The 13,097-nt window shown below is 31.4% G+C and overlaps 1 protein-coding gene across 1 annotated transcript in view; it reads left to right on the forward strand.

The window, feature by feature from the left end:
- The first annotated feature begins 968 nt into the window (after positions 1–968).
- The window catches only part of LOC126553526 (uncharacterized), a 29,744-nt gene continuing 17,615 nt past the window's right edge, over positions 969–13,097 (forward strand). The window contains exon 1 of the mRNA XM_050208677.1: positions 969–1,173. Within this exon, the coding sequence (XP_050064634.1) occupies positions 969–1,173 (205 nt within the window). The remainder of the gene's footprint in view (positions 1,174–13,097) is intronic.

Raw genomic sequence — 13,097 nt, forward strand, 5'->3', positions numbered from 1 at the left:
AAACATTATTTAAACGTTCAATTTTTTTAATTTGATTTATTGGTGTTGGAAAATCAATACATTTAAAATCTAACCCACTCTTTTTTTTCAAGAAAATTTAAATATTCTTGGTTAAATCGCGATTTATTAGAACGCGTATCATATTTGGTTAGTATAGAATATTTAAAACAATTCAGATTCTTCAGCTAATATTTTATCAAACTTTGTGTTTAACAAACTAGCGAAATCGGATGAATTACATGCTAAAACATTAGAAGTTTTAAAAGCCACATCTTGTTTATCATGGGTTATAGGACGTGTGTAAGTAGCGTCAACGTGTAAATTAAATTTGATCGACGTTTACACGATTGTTTAAACTTTAAAATTAACCCATGTGAAATATAGTTAAAAAATAATTTGTAATCTATATAATTTTCACAGTTCTTAATTATGAAAGTTTTTGAACCTTTTCTAAATCTTTCTATTTCAATAGGTCCACTTCCAATCGTGTTCATACGCTGTTTTTTTGTTATTATATTTCTGTTCATAATGAGACTGAAATAATAAAAAACACATAATATTTATATATAAATATATGTGTTTTTGTTTTACGTTTGTTTTACATTTTAAAATAATAATAATAACATTCTTAAATAAACAATGAGTACTTAGTTTTTTAAAAAAATTCAATTTAGGCTAGGTGCACACGTCCGTTTTTTGCCGCTGCTGCGCCGCACGTGCGTTTAGAAATACTAATAATAGCATGAAATGGTGCACACGACGTTGCGGTGACGTACGTCCCCGTGCGTGCAGTTTTTACCGTACGTTCCCGCCACGCCGCAAGTTCACCGGACACGCGTTATCAACCGCAACTCCCGCAAACAGTACTTTGTCATCAATCGTGTGATGCACACGTGCGTTTTTTCACGCGCGGTTAATTTTAAAATAAATTAAATAAATTGTTAAAAACTGTGACAAAAATCACAAAAATGGCAACAAAAACCATTCAATTTAATATTGATGAGGTAGATATGGAGCTGTTTATCGGTGAAGTTAAACTTGATCCCGAAATATGGAACATAGCTGACAATAACTACCACGATCGAACAAAAAAAAGAGGAGCGTGGATTGAAATTTGTAGAGTTTTTTGTGAAGGATTCGACGAAAAGGATGAACGGGATAAAAATAATATGTGTAAGTACTTTTATGTAATTCGTATTATCATTGATTATAAAAAAACTAAAGAGAATCTACACTACATGTACATGCAGATACATCGGTACATGTATACGTCTTGTTTCTACTGAATATAGTTGACATAAGAATGTCAATGTCAATTTGGTATTAGAATAAAAAAAAAAATTAAAAATAGTAAAAATAAAAAAAATAAAAAATAGTTAAAAATAGTTAGATTAAACTAATAATATAATAATATATATATATTTTTATACAGTTTTACATAGCAACCGGTTGCTATAACAACCAGTTGCTATAAACAATCGCCGTCTCAAATGGTAACATTCTTGGTGTCGCACAAATTAACAGAATGACCCCCAGCCATAAGACATATACATGTCAATACTATAAATCGCTCACTGCCGTATAAACTAGTCTGCGCGGTAAGTGGCGGATGCCGCTATGTAGCGCTATAATCGCCTGCCTGTTTCTGGCGGATTTCGCACCGATCGCTAGTATCGACGTAGCCGCATCATCATCGTCGCCCGTCGGCCTGTCGCACTGTCGCAACTTGCAGGTCCAAACTGGCCACTGTCCACTACTCGCACAGTCGCACTTAATCATCAACCACTTTCGCGTTTTAGTCCGCAACTCTCACATTATTTAAAAAAAATATGATCATTCATTTTTTGGGAGGGCTAAATTGAGTCCTATTTGAATTATGATCAAATACTGTTACTCGTAGAATATTATTACTGAAATTCTTAGAGGTCTGAGGTACACTACCAATATACCAACCTCATTATTTTAAATACAATACAATGCTAAACAACATATTATTTATAAGTTTTTTTTTTATTTTATACACTTTTTACACTAAATTGATTATTATTAAAACGATATTATATTTATACAACAATATAATAAAGAAAATCATACAATTTTACTTATTGGTTAAAATTATTAATTTTGCTGGAACTTTATTAGTTTGCTTATAGATATTTTCCTCATTACTTAAATATTTATATTCTTTGTATATTCTAGTGACAAGAAACAGTTTCACCATAAATATGTAGTGACCTTTACATTCCATGTGTTCAAATTCTAAATATTTTTTATTAATCTCTTTCAATATAATTTGCAACATCTGATATACTAACCGTTTTTCACTTTTAATGTCATTAAACACTCTGGCGAAAGTATTAAGTTCAATTTTACAAAGAGAAACAAGATAATTAGATGGCTTCTTCAGGCCTTGAACATTTGGATAACTTATATTTTCAAAAGTTTTAAAGGTTATCAATAATTGATTGGGGTCATTTAAAATGTCCTGTTCAATGATTGACGATTCACAGTTTTGAAATTTAAAGTTGTCAATACAGCGTTTAGCTAAGTAACCAGCAAAGTAAATTATAGAGAATTCCTCCAAAGAAACAGCCTATACAGGTAGTTTATTAATTAAAACAGGAGAACTCGATGACGAGTTCGAAGAATCACTTAGTGATTCAAAAAGTGGAGTTTCTTCATTTTTATCTGTTAATTGATCATTTTTATTTTTTTTTGGTTTTAATGTCGGATAATAAGTCAACAGTTAAACTTTCGTCATCATCATTTTCACAGTTACATTTTTCCGATGTTTTCATTAATGTAAATGAACAGATGCTTGCGAAACAGGTCCGAAATAGTCGAGCAGTCGGATTTCTGTTATACCCATTTTTTTGTCTAATTATTGAAAACATGTTTTCAAGTGGGTCTTGGTTTAATCTTCCAGTGAATAAAAAAAATGTTTTTTTGTCCGATGATTCAATTATATATTTTTTTTCTCTTTCGTATAAAAGTATATACTGATATTATATTATTTTTGTGACATAACTTTTTTTGCTACTTTGAATGTTGAAATTGTTTTATTAATATTTTCAAATATTTATCGATTTTGAACACTCATCGGCCTTCGGTTTGGGTTTTTGTCATTTACATGAATCAAATGTATTATTTAATTCCAACAAAAAATCAGCAGTGTCAAGAGCGGTTCGAGATTTTAATTCTCTTGTGTGGACACACGTTTTTATAGCGGACGCGACACTGTTACTAAAAATCTGTAGTACAAGCTTGCAAGACATTTTTTTGAATGGGTTGGGGTTTAAATGAGACGGTGTAATTTTACACATAGCTCGGGCTGTGGCACTCCTACGATCAATGTCATACGTTTTCACAATATCTTTAAATACAATAGTCTTTTCATTCAGGGCCGGACCAAGGTATTTTGACGCCCCGAGAAATTTTTTGAAAGGCGCCCTTAATCAAATGCTCTATTAAACATTTAATACTTTTTATACTTACCTACATATTTTGTCTAAAATTCTTATATTTATGGATAGGTAAAGGATTGCAAAATTTATTTACGTACAATTTATTTTTATTTTTTATAAGTAATCTGTATTAAAATTATTTCTTTAATCGTATACAATATAATGAATATTATTAATAATAATCTTTTTAAAATATACATTTTTTTCTAGATTTTAAATCAGCAAAATTTTGTATCGCTTCGTTTAGATCTAATTTAGAAACTATATCATTTTCTATACTGATTAATGCCAAATTGTTGAGACGTTCTTCTGTCATTGTTGATCTCAAATACGTTTTTATTAACTTCAATTTGCTGAAACTTCTCTCGCAGCTTGCAGTAGTTACAGGAATTGTCATCATAATTCTTAAAGCGACCCATAAGTTTGGTAAGGTATCTTGTAATTTGTTAGCATTAATAAATGTTAAGATTTCCAATGGGCATCTATCTTTTTTAGAGTATAATGATCTTACAATTTCAATTTCATTACACAAATCTATAGCGTTCAAATCGCACTCTGCCTTTTCTTTATTCTGATCGTTAATTTTTAAATGTAGATCCTTACACGATTTTAATAGATCTTCGTGGTTTTTATTTTCTTTTATATTGTACAAAAATCCCCAAGTATCATTAAATTCTTTATTTTTTTCAAAACGTTCAGAAATAGAAGATATTGCTTGGTCTAGTATGTTATTAAATACATGCTATTTGAAATATAATTCTGGGTTTTGAGGTTTTGAAGCTTCGTCTCTAGATTCATAATCAAATTGTTTTTTTCTACGTATTACACGAGTGACTCTAAATTTCGGTTCAACATTTAATTGTAAAGCTAATTTTTCAGCAGACTTTATAGCTTCTGTATGTCCAGTTATTCTATAATCTTGTAAAAACTTTGTACAATTTTCCAAAAGTAAAACCGCCGTCCTAACATCCATTTTTGAACTTTGAATTGACTTACTAACAAGGTTAATTTTTGATAAAATATCTTGCCAAAAACATACTAAAACTAAAAAATCGAATTTCTCTATAAATTGAATTAATGATTTAGCTTCAGAAAAAACTAAATGATCAGCAGTATTTAATTCAGTTAACTCTATCAGTGCATCTATTATTTGTTAGATTTCATTTTTAATAGCATTAATACAATCTATTCTATATTCCCATCGAGTTTCGCATAGTGGCTTAACAGTTAAAGATTTTACATGTTTTTTAAGATATGCCAACGTCCAACAGATGCAGAGAATAAAACATAAATTCTTTGAATCGTTCCAAAAAAGTTCTTTGACTCAATAGAACAAGAAACACTTTCTCCGACTACTAAATTCAGTGAATGGCAACCACATGGCATAAAAAAAGCTCGAGGATTTGCTTTTAATATTCGTGCTTGAACGCCTTTATTTTTGCCCTTCATGTTTGCCCCATTGTCATATCCCTGACCTCTACAATCATTTAGTTCTAGTTTACAATTTTTCAACATACTTAATATAGCCTCATAAATTCCTTCACCAGACGAGTTGAATATTGATTCAAATTCCATAAAATGTTCTTTAATGCACATTTCGTCGATAACAAAAATCCTCAAGGTCAAAGAAAGTTGTTCAACATGATTAATATCTGGAGTACAATCTAACATAATACTATAATATTTAGCTTTGCGAACACTCGACTTAGTATATTGTCACGTGTTAAGTTCCCAATTATATTAATAATTTCATTTTGAATAGTTTTTCCACAATAATGTACATGAGTTTCATGAGACATGACACAACGAACGTGTTCATTCATTACTAAATCAAATTTTCCTAACAACTCAACAAGACCCAAAAAATTTCCATTATGATGTGTAAATAACTTATCCGAAGAACCTCGAAATGCTAAATTATTTTTCCCAAGAAAAATTGTAATTTCAATTAATCGTTCTAAAACTTTTTTCCAATGTTCTCTTTCAGTAACTATTTGTTTTTGTAAGCCTGCGTCGATTGATTTGTTTTCTTTAAGCTTTATATTAGTTTCCAACCACATACTAGCACATTTGATATGATGAGGCGAATTCTCGTGTGTTTTTAAATACTCGTGTACATGTTTCCAGTCTTTTAACCCATCTTTGGCTAAATTAGATCGACTCGTAGGATCAAATATTTTACAAAAAAAAAAACAAAATACCGCATTAACTGTTTCGGAATACGCTAGCCATTTTCTTAAATATTTTTCTCCGTTGCTTATAGTTCGAAAAAATAACGAATATGAAAAACTACGGTTATTATTATCTTTAGGGAAATTAAAATTTTTCATACAATCAATAGACATTTTGGGTCCTGTTGTTATCAAATAATCTTTGTCAGTAGATGTTAATTGTTCAGGCCAATATGCTATATCATTGAAATTTTTTGAACTAGTTATTACGTCAAAAAATTCATTCAAATCAATATTTTTTGGATCATTCAGGAGTATATTATTACTACATTCTTCGTCATTACTAGAACTATTATTAAAATCGTTTATTTCATTAGAACTATCTTCTATTTCACTCTCAATTGTCACATTAGGGTTTTGTACGTTCATATTAGATTTGAAAAATAATGAAATTTTTGGACATTTTTCAACTTGTAATTGCTGTTCTAGTTTCCTTTTACGATTTTGATAACCACTAGCTTTTTTTGGTGCCATTTTTTGTCTACCATTTAATATATTTAAAAAAAATCGCATTAATTCATGAACGCTGTTTATAATTTATTATTACAAAAGTGTAGATTCAAAATTGTTTCTATTATTTAAAAATACTTACATATTTTTGACCGATACCGGAGACACCGCTAACAACTGTTCAAATTCACCAGCAAAACAAAAATGTAAAATAATTGTACATCGTATTCATAAATACGAACATTATTACATATAACGACAATAAAAGACGATAAATGTACGATTAATAGCTATAATAATAACCAACACAATCTAATAGCGACTATCTTATATCTCAGACGTATCGGCTATAACACATACTTTTTTGGTTTTCCCGAATTCATGATTATATGTCATTGTATATTATTTTTTAATTATTTGTAATATAATAATAAAAATTGGAATGTGAAGTAAAATCTATAAAAAAAATTATATAACAGAATATTCTGTCATGGATAATTTAGTCATTTAGCTATATTATTGTCAATTTGAATCTAGACACGCGGTAGCGTGTCAAGCCAAGTTCTAGCTACAGAACTAGCGAGCAGCACCGTGTGTAATATTACACGAACCATTTGGAGCCACTTTTGACCCCCTCATAACTCAAAAACTATTCCACATAAACATGTCAAATTTGGCTCATATATTGAGACTTACGAGATACATATGTTTTCCAAATTTCATAAACATACCTCAAACCGTTATTTAGATATTAACGTCCCAAAATCGTCATTTTTATGACTGACTGACTTACCTATAGATCAAAATTCTAACCCAGTTCCAGATGACCTAGAAAGTTCAAATTTGGCATACAGATAGGTAGTTAGGTTAATACAAAGGAAAAAATCAGAAACATGAAGATTTTTAATTTAAATTTTTTTAATTTTTTATCAATTGATATAATTATATAACAACATAAAATATAATTTCTTCTTATCACTTAGGATAATGTTTTGAAGCCTAAGGTCTGACTTGGCTAGTTTCCATATACGAATAAAATTATGTTATAGCCTTCGCAAGTTCTAAAGTTGTAAGTTCTTTTTTATCCTTCTAAAAATTTGGCTTGCTGGTAGAAACTAGCTATTGAACACAGTGCTCTTCCATGACTTTTGGTTGGTACTTAATAATAATTCAATTTAAGAAATAAAATATAATTAATTTAAGCTATAATAAATGAGTATAAAAATAAACGTATGAATAAGGAAAAAGAAGAAAATAGTTATAGTGAAAACGATAGTAATAGTTCGGAAGAGGAAACGGATACAACAAAAGAAATCGGAACTCAAGTAGAGTTAGATAAAAATATTGAAGTAGATAAATTAGTAATCATAAGTATAAATACGAAAGAGGGTAGCGAACTCTACACAGGGAATTAATAAGGAAAAAACAACAGGGAAAAGTTTGTTAGATACTACTGTTAAAGAAGACTCGAATACAGGAGTAGAACAAAGATTAATAGGGTTACGTAGTACACCAAATTTAATCCATTCAGAATTAGGACCAGTGAAAAGGAAGCTGTTGGATATACAATCCAGTTTGTTTTTGAATTTGGCGGTCGTACGCGACATCGTCTATGACCTATGTCGCTACGTTGTCGCCCTGCTGCTCCGCCGCTAAAACTGTGCGAGCGAACTTTGTACCCCCGGGGAGGGGACTCGACCATCGCGGTCTAGCCGTAGCCGGTCCATCGCTATCTTTTTTGTCGTCGTTCCTGAGCCGTTTTAGACACAAGTGTCGCGTCTCCGCCGTCTTGGCATCTTTTGGGTTAAAAACCTCGTGTTTCTGACCAACGCGACCCGGTGCGCCGTCGCCGTTAATACCGCCATTTTTTTGTTTCGTGCTCACGAACTTGTCGCGTACGAGCGTTTACGCAATCTTAGTTCCGGCCGTCCGTGCCGACACCACGACTTATTGTTTTGTATCCGTCGCCCGTCCGATTATTCGCTGTGCGACCTCAAGTCGTGGTCACCCACAGGCGCGGATACAGACAATTTTAACAGGGGGTGCTCAAAAAAAAAAAAAAAAAATAATATATAATACACCATTCTATTTTTTATTTAATTTATTAGTTCTAATATTTTTTTCAAACATCAGTATTTATTAAATAGTAATAAAAAAATAAAATAAAATAAAATCTTACATATATTGTAATTGTAATTTTCTTGTGTGCTTTTTACTAAATTCTTCAATAACTTCATTTGGAGTAATTTTAATATCCCTATGAATATTAAGGAGCATAAGTCCATTTAATCTATCTTCTCCTATTGTAGATCTCAAGTATGTTTTTGTTCGTCGAAGTGAAGAAAATGTTCTTTCTGCGGTGCAAGTGGTAACTGGTATAACGCAAATAATTTTTAACAATTCTTTTATATTCGGGTAAAATTCAGATGCATGGATTAATGCTTCTATAGCAGTTTTCGGTTTATCTAATTGTGATTTCCAAAATTGTTTCCACAAAGTTATCTCACCTCTAACCTCTTCAATTGATCCAATCAGATCTTCAATATAAAATTTGGCTGATTCGATAATTTTTTCGATATCTGTATCTTCGCGTAAAAAAAATGGTATTAAATATTGTAAATACATAATTGTTTCATGACCGTCACCAACAAATCTATTTTTAATATCCGATATTAAATAATCTAAAAACGGTAAATATAAGGTTAAACGAAAATATTCTTTTGGATCGTTGGTCAATATATTTTCGCGATTAATTTGTCTTGAACACGTTCGGGGTTTTTTAACTTCTATCTTATGCATATCGGCTAATGTTAATGATTTGGTATAAATAGAATTAAAACTTTGAATATCGTTCTTTCTTTTATTTTCAAACTCTTCTACAACAGTTTTAACCATTTTCAATGATTGAAAATATTCTAAATTTTGATTTTGTAGTTGCTTAGAAAGAGGCAAAGTGATTGAAAATAGTTCTGCCAAAACTTGTAGTGTAATTAAAAATTCAAATTTCAACATACAATTTAGTAAATTATTAGCTTTACAAGTAGTGGACGTAGTTTCCTCATTAGAGTTTCCAAGTTCGTCCAAACAATTTATTATAGTATCGTATAATTCAAGAAACTGAAGAATTGCATCGTGTCGTTCAATCCAGCGTGTTTCACATACAGATTTAAGTCTACATGATTTAGAATTTGGTAACACTTTCATTAATGTAGTTTTTAAGAATAACATTCGTTTTGATGAGGAGCGGAAAAAATTTATAACCTCTTGTATGTTACCAACAACATTTTGGATTAAAACTATAGAACACGCTTTTGATATACTTAAATTTAAACAATGTGAAGCACAATGTGTATATAAAGCAAGATGCTGAATTTTTAGTATTTGAGCTTGTACTCCTTGATATTTTCCCGACATATTAGCCCCCCCGTCATAGCCTTGACCACGCAAATATTTTATATTAAGACCTAAGTCATCTAATTGATGTAATATTACTTTGGAAAGATTAAAACCAGATGTATTTTCAACAATAACTAATTTCAAGAAATCTTCTTGTACTTTATTATGAAAAACATAGCGTATGCACAAAACTAATTGTTCACTTGTACTTATATCGGTTGTTTCATCAACAAGTATTGAGAAATATTTTGATTCTTTAATAGCATTTACAATTTTATCGAGAATAACACTAGCACAGCAATCGATCAAATCGTTCTGTGTAGTTTTACTAATAAAACTAGCATTTTTTGGACAATTTTGAAGATGGTTTTTCAAAACATCATCACCTGCATCTATACGAAATTTCAAAAGCTCTCTAAAATTTCCTTCGTTGTTTACACTATTTTGAATTAAATCTCCATCATCACGATGCCCCCGCAAAGGAAAGTTTTGACGACCACAAAGAAAAATTGTATTGACTATCGGGACAAGTTTTTTTCGATTTTCTTCAATTTGCTTTTGAATATTTAAATTTAATTTGACAGCTACAGACTTCTCAGTAGATTCTACAATTTTTTAAAATCATCCGCTTTGATAATTGAAATTTATGATAATCGTTATTTGAATGTTTTTTAAACACTTCTAAAGCTTTTTTGTACTTATTTAACGGTTTGGTACATAATTGACCTAAATGTTCTTTACTTCTTCCTCCTACATCGCGAGAAAATAACACACAAGTTCTACAATAAACTCCTTCATATTTTTTACTATAAGATAACCACGGAAATCGTTAAGCCATTTTAATTGAAATTTTCTTGAATCTTTATCTTTGGGAAAGTTATATAAACTATCCGGTCTCCATATTTTTGTCAATGCAAGATATTTTTTATTATCATTTAAATTTGAACTTTGATTGTCAATAAAGTTACCAATATCTAATACATCAACAATATATTTTTTCTACATTATTGTCAACACATTTTGTAAATCTTCAGAATTATTTATATCAATATTACTAGTATTTACATTACCTTCATTATTTACTTTAGATCGATGTTGCAATTCATCTAAACAAATTTTTTTTGCAGCAAAAAATGAGGTTAATGATCTCTGGGTACTGACAGATCGATCACGTTTACTGTGAGACTTAGAAACATTTTTAGAACACGACATGGTAAAATAATTATATATTTATATTTTACTTTGTATATTTTTGAAAATTAAATATGTAAAAAAACTGGGTGAAATACTGAAATAATTAAAAAACAAACCGTGTTGTAACTACTAAAAATCATATAATATGATATTCTCGTCAGGAATTCACGTGCCAACTAACTGAGAAACATAAATAAAATAATAATTTGACAAATAAATAAAAGCATTTTGTAATAATAATAATTATCGGTACTTTTCGCCGTCGCGTGTCGTCGTTACATACGAGTATACAAAGAATCAAGATAACGACCAACAATAGTAAGTTATCGTCGTATGTGACGACGAAATGGAGAACACCGATAGTACCTATTATTATTATTTTATTTTATAAAATAACATAAATTATGTTATTTATAAATTATTATACAAATGTATGATTTAACGATTAAAGAATTCCACAATCTCACTGTACGTTTACGGATTTCCTTAGACGACAGGGGGTGCTCGAGCACCCATAGCCCCCCCCTGAATCCGCGCCTGGTCACCCACCTATTTCGTTTGTTTGTTTTTCGACCGTCCGTTCGACGACGAGTGAACCCGCCTCGCGGTCGTTGCCGCTTAATTGTGTTTTTTTTTGTATTTTGTCGTCACCAGTACGACATTAGCACTGCGAAATCTGCCTCACGCGTCCACGTGCTTTTCCGTCCGTCCGCCCTACATCGTACGAACGTGTCAGCCACGACGTGTTATAGTTTTGTCGTTTTGTACCGCGTTGCCACGCCGCGACAACGGGTGCCGAACATAGTCTTGCCCGCGCCGGCTTATTTGAATATTCGTTCCGACGTCTCCACGCCTTCGTCGACCAATTCGCCTTTTTCGACGGAAGTGCCATTGTCGCACACTTCACCGACGTGACCAACAGTATCATCATCGTCATTTGGGACAACAGCTCCATCACTGTCTTATCACCTGCTATCAACCATCAGCGTTATCAGGTCGTACACACGCTCACTATTTGTTTTGTTATCATTTATCGTCATACGTCTTCGACGTGTTTGTATTATTATTTTTATTTGATTTATTCGTCGTACTCGACGTACATATTATTATATTGATTTTGCCGATCGGCTTGTGATCGCGCACCACTAACATTAGTACGTAAGAATTCTCGATTGCAGAATATTATAATAAATTATCATATTTGTCTATTGTAAACGATTGGTTTAATTGTATTGTATTTTGGGTACCTCGCAACATCATTACTTTAGCATTATTTATCTATCAGCTCCTATTTCATATATTTTAAATACAGTCCACTTTCCCCCTCCCACAGGGTTATCGATTTTAAGACGTAATTATAATCACACGTTTTCACCGGCTTCTTGTGCAGCCCTATCGCACAGAAGCAAAGAACAAAAATGTCTGGTGTAAAGGCTACAATTGAGCAGGTCACTGCTATGATACCAATTTGCGCCGATGCAAAAGACGTTTGTTCGTTCATACGGGCATGCGATTATGCATGTGAGGCCGTAGATAAAGAAACTATACCCTTATTAGTGAAATTTATTAATACTAGGATTACTGGCAAAGCGTTAGAAGTATGTCGGTATAGGGAAACTAGTGATTGGGAAACCATTAAAAAAATATTACGGGGGCTTTTGAACAGCAATTGTCACCACAAACATTACAGATAGGATTAAATTCTGTTCGTATGAAAAATGACGAAGATGTATTAACTTATACGGGTCGCGTAGAACAATTGTATTATAATTTATGTAATGCAACTTTAGCGAATAAAACACCGGAAGAATCGAGAATTTTGAGGCAAACTTTAAAAGATCAGGCTTTAGCAATTTATATAAATGGGTTAAAAATGGATTTACAAACAATATTACGAGCTAGGAACCCAGAAACGTTAGAACTGGCAATGCAAATGGCTAGGCAGTTGGAAATCGAATTTAATTTTAACAAAGAATTACAAAATAACGAAACTAAAGTAAATCAGAACGGAAATAAAAATAATAACGGAAATCGTTGGTCAAATAATTATCAGGGAAATAATCCAAATGGACAGAAATTCGGTTATAAGCAAAATTATAATCGTGGTCAGAATAGACAAGGTCCTAATAATTATAATAATGTTAATCGTAATAATAATTTTAATAATTTTGGTCGCAATAATAATAATAGTAATAACTATCCGCGTAATAATAACGGTCAATATAATAATAATAATCGGAGACAGCAAAACAATCCCGGATGTTATATTTGCGGTAGAACTAATCATGTCGCTCGCGATTGTCGTGGTAATGTTACACAGGTTGCGCGTCGAAATAATAATAATAATGCGCAACCGCAAAAT

This window comes from Aphis gossypii, unplaced genomic scaffold (genome assembly GCF_020184175.1).
Source record: "Aphis gossypii isolate Hap1 unplaced genomic scaffold, ASM2018417v2 Contig00254, whole genome shotgun sequence".
In the NCBI taxonomy this organism is placed as follows: domain Eukaryota; kingdom Metazoa; phylum Arthropoda; class Insecta; order Hemiptera; family Aphididae; genus Aphis; species Aphis gossypii.